Source organism: Physeter macrocephalus, chromosome 17 (assembly GCF_002837175.3).
Source record: "Physeter macrocephalus isolate SW-GA chromosome 17, ASM283717v5, whole genome shotgun sequence".
In the NCBI taxonomy this organism is placed as follows: Eukaryota; Metazoa; Chordata; class Mammalia; order Artiodactyla; family Physeteridae; genus Physeter; species Physeter macrocephalus.
In genome coordinates, this window is record NC_041230.1 from 6,481,574 (window position 1) to 6,490,749 (window position 9,176).

Sequence of the window (9,176 nt, forward strand, 5' to 3'; positions counted from 1 at the left end):
GGCCCAGCCGCTCCGCGGCATGTGGGATCTTCCCGGACCGGGGCACGAACCCGTATCCCCTGCATCAGCAGGCGGACTCTCAACCACTGCGCGACCAGGGAAGCCCTCAACTTTTTTAAAATCGTTTTTTGTTGTTGTTATTTTTATTGGGGGATTTTATTTTATTTATTTATTTTTGGCTGCATTGAATCTTCGTTGCTGTGCGTGGGCTTTCTCTAGTTGCGGCGAGTGGGGGCTACTCTTCGTTGCGGTGCGTGGGCTTCTCATTGCAGTGGCTTCTCTCATTGTGGAGCGCAGGCTCTAGGCGCGCGGGCTTCAGTAGTTGTGGCTCGCGGGCTCTAGATTGCAGACTCAGTAGTTGTGGCACGTGGGCTTAGTTGCTCCGCGTCATGTGGGATCTTCCTGCACCAGGGATCGAACCCGTGTCCCCTGTATTGGCAGGCGGATTCTTAATGACTGCACCATGAGGGAAGCCCTCCACTTTTTATAGATGGGGAAACTGAGACCCAGAGAGGTTGAGTCACTTGCCCAAGGTTACACAGCTGGCAAGTGGTAGAGCCAGGATTTGAACCTGAGTCTTCTCCTTGTAGAGCTACAGCTCTTGGGCACCTACAACCACCTGAATGACACAGAGGACCCTCGAGTTACACAGGGAGGCAGGTTGAGGGCGATCCCAAAGCCCGTCCAAGGCTGGTTATTGAGAATCACAGTAACAACGATGACTCTAGGGAAGCAGCCTGGCCTCATTTGCAGACCAGGACCAGGGAGGTCAAGCCACTTGCCCAAGCTTGCACAGCAAGCTCAAGGCACACTCAGGCTGCCACCTGACCCCGCCTGGCCCCTGCAGCCAACAGAGACATGGCGTCCATCGTGTCTGAGATCATGATGTACTTGCTCATCGTGGTGTTGACCATATGGTTCGTGGCAGAGATGGTTTACTGCTACAAGAAGATCGCCGCTGCCACGGAGGCTGCTGCACAAGAGAACGCGTGAGTGGGGTCGCGGAGGAGGGGGAGAGGCAGCCCAGGACAGCCAGCGCTTCCCAGAGGGGAGCTGAGCGCGGAGGCGGGCAGGGGAGCAGCCCAGGGCGCCATCTGCCAGTCCTCCCCAGAGGGGACCATTTGGTGTCAGAGATGGGATGAGGTCCCAGCCCCTCCCCCCTCAGACTCTCAGCCCCCTCTTCTGTCAGGACCCAGGGTTCAGGCCCAGCATCCTCTGCCCCAAAGATACAGGACTCCAGGCCCTAGCTCTTTCCCCCCCCAGGACCCAGGAATCTGAACCCCCAAGTCCCTGCTCCCTCATACTCAGACTCCTTTCCCTGCTAGACCCCAGGCCAAAGGGGACATCTGGAAAGAAACATTCCCATTTCTTTCATAGGGCACCTAGACTCGGGAAATTACACGACTTGCTTAGGGTAAGAAGCCAGAATTCACCACTTTCAAATTGTGCAGCAAAAAGGCGTGCGGAGGCGCGGTCCCCTGGGGCACCGACAACTTCTCCTCACCTCCCGCGGCTAGGAGCAGAGGTTGGGGGTCCCCTCTGCGCTCGAGGGCTGTAAGGTCCCGCGGACCCGCGGCTGCTCCTGCTCGCGGAGGGCAATCAAGAAGCTATTGGGCTAGGGAGAGCCCATAGGGGAGACACCCCGAGAGGGAAAATTAGGAAACCTCTGCAAACTGGAGCAAGGGGGGTGCTTTCCTTCCTTGGCCAGGGGTGCCGGGAACGCAACCCTCCTGGGGTCCCTCTTCACCCCTTCCCCGCCTTCCGGGTTTTCTACACCGTGCACTGTTGGCCCTCGTTTGTGATGTTTCTCACTAAAAGTTGTCCTTGAGGCAGATTCGGAAGTCTCCTCAAGCTAGAGAAGGTTTGTGCTTTGACATTATCCTCATCACCCTCTCCATTTTGCCTCTGCCTGTCGCATTTCATGAAGATAAGCTCTTAGAAAAGAAAGTCTCTCCGTTGAGGCGGCAGCAAACTCACAGAAATGATGTAAATGGTTGCAGGGCTTTTTTCTTCCTCTCTGCTATTTTTTTTTTTTTTGAGTGAACTGTGAAGATCTGTGAAAATAATATCAGGGTTTTCCGTCAGAATGAGCTTTGCCCTGCATTCAGGCGTAGCATGATCTGACCCGACACCTCCAACCATCTGTGCTATCTATCTGCCTTCTGATTTACCAGAGCTGTACAAGCCACATACAAATTGTACTTGATACTAAAGAAAAGACAGCCGGGCCCAGTCCAGTTCTTGGGCGAACATTCCCATCTGATTCCTTTCTGGGGATGGGACCTCCAAAGATATTTTTCCTGGCGTTTTCGTTGGACTGCCCTCTTCCAATTATTTTCTTCAAACTAAATAAACCCCTATCAAAAGCCCAGGTGATATCGTAGTTACTTTTGACCTAGGTCTCAGAAAACGGTATGATGAGAAAGTCAACTGAGAATCAATAACTTTGCCAATTCATCTGCTGGCCCCAAGGCAGAGCCGCCAAGAAGGCCCTTTCTCTCTTCAGGAGCGGTCAGGGCTCAGGGGCTTAAGAAGTGCTTTCTACACCCCCTTCTCTATTGGTGTGGTTCCCCCTTCTCTATTTTACTTTTATTGAATTACTTTTGGGTCCAAAGGCCAAGGTTAGAGTTTCTATCTCCAGCTCAAGAGTTAAACATTCTAACACAGAGTATGGCAAAATTAGCCTGCAAGAAGAGCAAATCGATACTTCTTTAAAAAGGTCTTTGAAACAAGCTTTTAAGTTGCTGTCCTGACCTACCAGTGACTTCTCACTCTAGATGTGGCTATGCTGCACATTTGTTGAAGTCCATTAAGCTGGGGAGAAAAAACTGAAAAGTATAAACTTGGGGTTTGCGGCGCCGCTTTTGTTAGGAGTGTTTTACTTCATGGTCAGCACCTGTGTTATCAGGAATGAGAGTGTCCTAGCTCGTACTTTAAATGATATCAGGAGACTTTTGAAGGTGATGGGGGTAGAGTCCAAACTGACCTCTTCTACAGATCCCGGGTCCTGTTCCTTCTGCTTCACATTCGATTCGCACTCGGCTGCTTTGGCAGCCGGCAAGCCATGCAGGGATGGGTGCTGGCAAGAAGAGAGGTGATCCACTTCCCCTCCCTCCCCATTCGTGCTCTCCCTCAAGGTTTTCTGTTTCGTTACAACTAAACTTGGTGAGTTCTCTTGGAGGATTTCGATTTGGCCCAGTCCTCTTTGTCCTCTGGAGGCCTCTTGACCCAGGCAGCGCCTCGCCCCAAAGTGGATTTCTGTAGCATCACTGCCTCTGGCGGGGGGGGGGGGGGGGGTGGGGGGAGGGAGAGCAAGGGCGGGGGGGGGGTGGGGTGGGGAGGGAGAGCAAGGGCGGGGGCAGGCGTCGGGACTGGGGCTGGGCTGGGGACACTGGAAGGGGCAGAGGCTGGAGCAGGAGTTGGGGTGCGGGAGGGGTCTGGGGCACAGGCTGGGCTGAGGCCAGCCTGGAACTGGGACCGCCTTGTTCAGGACTTGGACAACAGGTGCAGGAAATGGCAGGGGCAGTGGTGGGCCTGGGGCTGGGCAGAGGGTGCTGCAAGGGGCAGGGGTGGACAAGGACGGGGTTCAGCCTGAGCTGGGGCAGGGTGGGGGCTGGGCAGGAGGCAGGCGAAGAGGCCGGGGCGGGGTGGGCTTGGGGCAGCTGGTGCCCTCCCTCTGTGTCCCTCCAATTCGCAGCTCCTTCCGTTGGTCCTTGTAAGCACCCCCAGCCTGCCCTGTCTCCCCAGACCCCCGGCCCTCAGGCCAAGCCAGTCCCAGCTCCTCGTCCCCTCAGACCGGCACACCTGAGCCCCCTCCAGGCCGGAGGCAGGTTGCTGGGCCGGCCTGGTCCAGCCCCTGCAAACCCTGTCCCACCAGCCAGGTGGCCTCCGGCGCTGCCAATCCCTTTGCCCGGCCCCTCCCCGCCCCTTCCCCCGCCTCTTGCCCAGCCCCCTCCTCCTCAGGTGAGGCAGCCAGGCCTAGCAGGCCCCGCGCCACCGCCGCCGCTGCCTCTGGGGCCGCCGCTGCTGAGGGGCCACCATGCTCCTGCCCAGGCCCGGAGACTGACCCTAAACCGGCACCATCTCTCAGCTCCGCCCCCACCTGCCGGACCCCAGGGTAAGGACCGGGGTCCTCAGTTCCAGTCCCCAGGACGTGGGCCCCCTCACCCCAACCCGCCCTAATGCTCAGCTCCCAGTGGAAGGGCTCCCAGGGACCCGGAGAGTGGGCTGTCAGGCTTCTCCCCAAGGACCTCAGAGTTCCAGCCCCCTCTTCTTCAGATTCCAAGATCGGCCCCAGTCTCCTCCTCCCTCAGACCCAGGAGTCCAGGCCCCTGTGCCCCTCCTCTGAAGGAGGGCTGGCCCCCAAACCTCTCTTTCCCCAGGACCCAGGAGTTGAGGCCCCAGCTCTCCTCCCTCAGACCCAGGAGTTCAGACCCCTAGTCTCCTCCTCACCCAGGCCCAGGCATGGGGTCCTCCAGGCCTACAAATCCAGGCATCCCCCTGGCTGCTGGTCACACTGTGACCCCATCCTTGAACCCAGCCCAGTCTGTGTCCGTGATCACGGCGTGCTCTGGCTGGGGCCCAGTCCCTCAGCCTCCCTGGATGGGCGCCTGGGACTGGGGGCACAGGGACTGGCCCGGGCTCCCCCAGGCCCTGCCTCCCCCCGTTCATCTCTCCACAGGTCCCGCCCCGGCCCAGGAGGTCAGCCGGGGAATCATTAACTAGAGGCCGTGACATGGCGGAGAAGGAGGGTGAGTCCCCCTTTCCCTGAGCCCCAACTTTGGCTCTGCCTGGCGCCCTTCCTTCTGTGCTTTCTTCCCAACCCTCCACCCCCTTGGAGCCCCCTCTCTCTGGCACCCCTCCTGGGGCCCATCCCCACCCGCTTCTGAAGCCTCCTCCACCTCGTTAACTATTAACCAAATTTTCTGTGGGGCTATGCCACCACCTGCCTCCCTGCCACCCCATATGACCTTCCTGGCTCCTTGCCTCAGTTTCCCCTCATCCCCCAGTGATCTCTCAGCTACCCCTGGACCTGTCCTCTACTTGGGGCCAAGGCGGGGAGACTAGCTATCACAGTTAAGGACACACACTCTGGAGTCAACTACACAGGCTTGCATTCGAATTGGCTTCTGCCACTTTTTTGCTGTGCCATCTTGTGAAAGTGTCGTCGTTCCTCTGGGCTTCATTTCCCCCCTGGGTCAAGCGTGGATTCTAATGCTACCTACCTACCTACCTACCTACCGTGAGGTTGTTGGGAGCACGGAACACACACAAGGCACCAGCATGGGGCTCAGCGTGTAAGACAAATGCAGTGCACCAGAGCTGTCGTGGAAGAGGTCGGCTGACTTGGAGTCCTGGGACCCAAGACCCCCACCGATTCCAGGCATTCCTCCCACCTCCTCACACTGTGGGCAAAACAGCAGAGGGAGGACTTTGGACTCGGTCCGGATGGATGGAAAGGGGAGAGACAACAGAGAAACTGCTCCAGGGATGGTGGGGAGAAACCACATCCTCGGAGCGGCGGGCACTCGAGGGCTCATGGAAGCCCCTGGCAGGGGCTCCAGACACCCTGGCTCCTTTTTACCCTCGTCCACACTTGGGAGCCAGCTGGAAGGGCCCAGTTAGGGGTGGCCTTTCCTTTCCATGCTCCCCAGCTGGGGCTGACACCCTCTCTTCTTCCTGGAACCAGGCTAGCTGGGTTTGGTCCCAGGCAGTATCACTTTCTAGCTGTGAGGCCCTGGACAGGCGACTTACCCTCTCTGGGCCTCGTTTCTTCCTCTGTAAAATGGAGACAGTACTGGTGCCCACCTCAGAGGATGGTGTGAGGATTTACATGCCGTGATAGGCAGGAAGCACTGAATGTGTTGGCTGAAATGAGGGGTGTAGATCACTGGCCTCTTTGGGTCTCAGCACAGCTAGCAAATCAGGGCCCAAATCATTCAGCTGTGGCCCAGAGTAAATCCAGGCTCCCAGTGGCTCGGGAGAAGGTGCTGTGCCCTTGCTGAGCAGGTGGGCACCAGAGCCCTGCACCTTTGGAACCATTCCTTCCTGGAGCCCACTAAAGGGATCTCACCAGGCCTGGGGCCTATGGGTGAACGAACCAGGGATGAAAAGCAGAGCATGTGCTGAAGGATGGCCAGAGACTGACCTGGGGACAGAGAGAACCGAGGCACAGTGGGCTTCAGTGCATCCCCAGGCAGCTCGGGCCTGGCCTTGGAGGGGAGTCCTGCTGTCGTTTCAAACCTAGACACGAATGCTGAAAAGTTCTGGTGTTGTGGTTACTTGTTGGGTGACCCCGGGTAGGTGGCTGCACCTCTCTGGGCCTCCTTTCCTCATCTGTAAATTGGGGATGGTGATAATGACACCTTCCTCATTAACAGTTGCAAGGATTTTAGGAAACTGCAGGATGGGGTTAGGACAGGGCTAAGGTCAGTGTAGCTTCTGAGAACCATTGTGGCTGCAGTTGTGCTAATGTTTGTGTTACCATTCTGCTGGGTTTTTTAAAAATAAATAAATAAATCTGTTTATTTATTTATTTTTGGCTGCGTTGGGTCTTTGTTGCTACGCGCGGGCTTCTGCTCCCTCATACTCAGACTCCTTTCCCTGCTAGAACCCAGGAGTCTAGCCCCCCAGATACCTCCTCCCTCACATTCAGGACTCCAAGCCCCAGCCTGGGCTTCTTTTGGATCCCTGGGGTCTAGCCAGCCAGCCCCCTCTTCTCTCTGACTGGAGCCCTGTGCACCTGGGACAGAGACCTCAACCCTCCTTGGCCTCTGGGGGGTGGGCCAGACTGACGGCGGGGTTGCTGTACCCCTGACCTTTGCCCCCACAGCTCGGAATACCTGGCCATCACCTCAGAAAGCAAAGAGAACTGTACGGGCGTCCAGGTGGCCGAATAGCCCCGGTAAGGTGGCTGGGCAGGCAGGGGCTGGAGGGCCTGGGAGGTGTCAGCCATTAGGTGTCTGATGCCCTGTCTCTCCCTCACCTTTAGGCCCTGGGCTCCGCCTCAAGGAAGAGCCAGCCCTAACAGGGAACATCCGGGCACAGCCTGCCCCCAATGGGGGTTGGCCATTCCTGGGCCTCCATAAGCCTCAAAGTCCTGCCAACGGAGCCTCCAGGGTGGGAGGGGGCAGGGGGCTTGGCTCACACCCCTAATCCAGCCTTCTTCCTCCTGCCCCATCACCCGCCCGCGCCGTGCATGATGGGTAAAGCAATACTGCCGCTGCCCCCATGCTTCTGCTGCCTGTTTGGGAGGGGGCGGTGAGGTGGGGGCAGCGGCTCCGCACCCCTCTTTCTTGCTGATTTGCACACACTGGCCGCTTTGGACATGCACTACTGGGGCCCAGCCCCTTCCTTCCCCCTCCCCGCCCGGTGAGGGTTATAATGGGCTGGAACAGCTTGGGGCAGGGGGTTCTGAGACCCACTCCGACCCCCAGCAACATTTCCCCTCCTGCTTCCTCTGGCTGGACCTGGGGTCTCCTCTCCCTGTGATGCACTCTCACCCCAGCCCAACCCGCCCTCTCTCACCAGCCTTGGATTGTGGCCACTTTGAAAGGGGCCCATTCAGCCTCGTCTCTCTTTACACAAGTAGTTTTGTTCATGAAATAAAGATTCTTGGACTTGCTTCATATAGACTCTCTCGTGAGCCCAGTCACCTTCTACACCCCCTCCAGATCCAGGAGCCTCAGTTTTCCTGGGGACCCGCCCTCCAGGGCAGGCAGCAGGGCCTCTCTACACACATTCGGGGATAAGATGGTGGCAGTGTCTCAGGCTCAGCGCCTGCCTGAAGGCTCAGCGGGTGCAGCCACTTGATACTTGATTCATGTGTTGGGGTCTGGGGAGTCATTAGCTCAGCGGGCACCAAGAGTTTCGAGGGAGCCGGCAGGAGCCAAGGAAGCAGACTGGTAGCCGGTGTCAGGGGGTGTGATGAGGGAAGGAGAGAGAGGGTCATGAATGGAGAGAGAGGAGGAGAGGCTAGGGGATGGGCAGTGCCAAGGCTGCACCAGTGTGGCCCCCTGTGGGAGGCTGTGGCTCTTGAGTGCAGGGGGTGTGAGGGGTGAGTGGGTGGGTCCGATTGTACAGGGACGGCCCATCTGGGGTGAGCGGCTATGATCTGACTGTGTTTGAGGGCATGGCTGTCCACAGGCAGGTGTCTGCTGGTGATCCTTGTGTGTCTGGGTGTTTATCTGGCCCTGGGTCTGACGTGGATGACTCTTGGCTGCTGGCCAAGAGTGTCTGATGTGGGACAGTGTGTATCTGCCTCTGGACACTTCCGGCCACTTGGCCTGGGCCTCAGCACTCAGTGCTGCCTTTTCCGGGCCAGCTCCCCATCCCCCCCCTCCTCCCGTCTAGGACTTCCCAGCTCCAGAGGTCATTGCTGCTGGCGGCAGAGAGGCTGCCAAAGCAAACCAGCCCCCGTGACTTGTAGGAAAGCAGCTGGGGGGAGGGGGCGGGTGGGGGGAGGGAGAGCAAGGGCGGGGGTGGGGTGGGGTGGGGAGGGAGAGCAAGGGCGGGGGCAGGCGTCGGGACTGGGGCTGGGCTGGGGACACTGGAAGGGGCAGAGGCTGGAGCAGGAGTTGGGGTGCGGGAGGGGTCTGGGGCACAGGCTGGGCTGAGGCCAGCCTGGAACTGGGACCGCCTTGTTCAGGACTTGGACAACAGGTGCAGGAAATGGCAGGGGCAGTGGTGGGCCTGGGGCTGGGCAGAGGGTGCTGCAAGGGGCAGGGGTGGACAAGGACGGGGTTCAGCCTGAGCTGGGGCAGGGTGGGGGCTGGGCAGGAGGCAGGCGAAGAGGCCGGGGCGGGGTGGGCTTGGGGCAGCTGGTGCCCTCCCTCTGTGTCCCTCCAATTCGCAGCTCCTTCCGTTGGTCCTTGTAAGCACCCCCAGCCTGCCCTGTCTCCCCAGACCCCCGGCCCTCAGGCCAAGCCAGTCCCAGCTCCTCGTCCCCTCAGACCGGCACACCTGAGCCCCCTCCAGGCCGGAGGCAGGTTGCTGGGCCGGCCTGGTCCAGCCCCTGCAAACCCTGTCCCACCAGCCAGGTGGCCTCCGGCGCTGCCAATCCCTTTGCCCGGCCCCTCCCCGCCCCTTCCCCCGCCTCTTGCCCAGCCCCCTCCTCCTCAGGTGAGGCAGCCAGGCCTAGCAGGCCCCGCGCCCCCGCCGCCGCTGCCTCTGGGGGC

General features: G+C 59.1%; 1 protein-coding gene across 3 annotated transcripts in view; it reads left to right on the forward strand.

Moving 5' to 3' along the window:
- SCN1B (sodium voltage-gated channel beta subunit 1) overlaps nt 1-7,628 on the forward strand; it is a 20,691-nt gene extending 13,063 nt beyond the window's left edge. For all 3 annotated transcript variants that reach the window (XM_028478183.2, XM_028478184.2, XM_028478185.2), the window contains exons 4-6: nt 848-989; nt 6,833-6,904; nt 6,992-7,628. In XM_028478183.2, the coding sequence (XP_028333984.1) occupies nt 848-989; nt 6,833-6,899 (209 nt within the window). In that variant the 3' untranslated portion in view covers nt 6,900-6,904; nt 6,992-7,628. The remainder of the gene's footprint in view (nt 1-847; nt 990-6,832; nt 6,905-6,991) is intronic.
- The last annotated feature ends 1,548 nt before the right edge of the window (nt 7,629-9,176 follow it).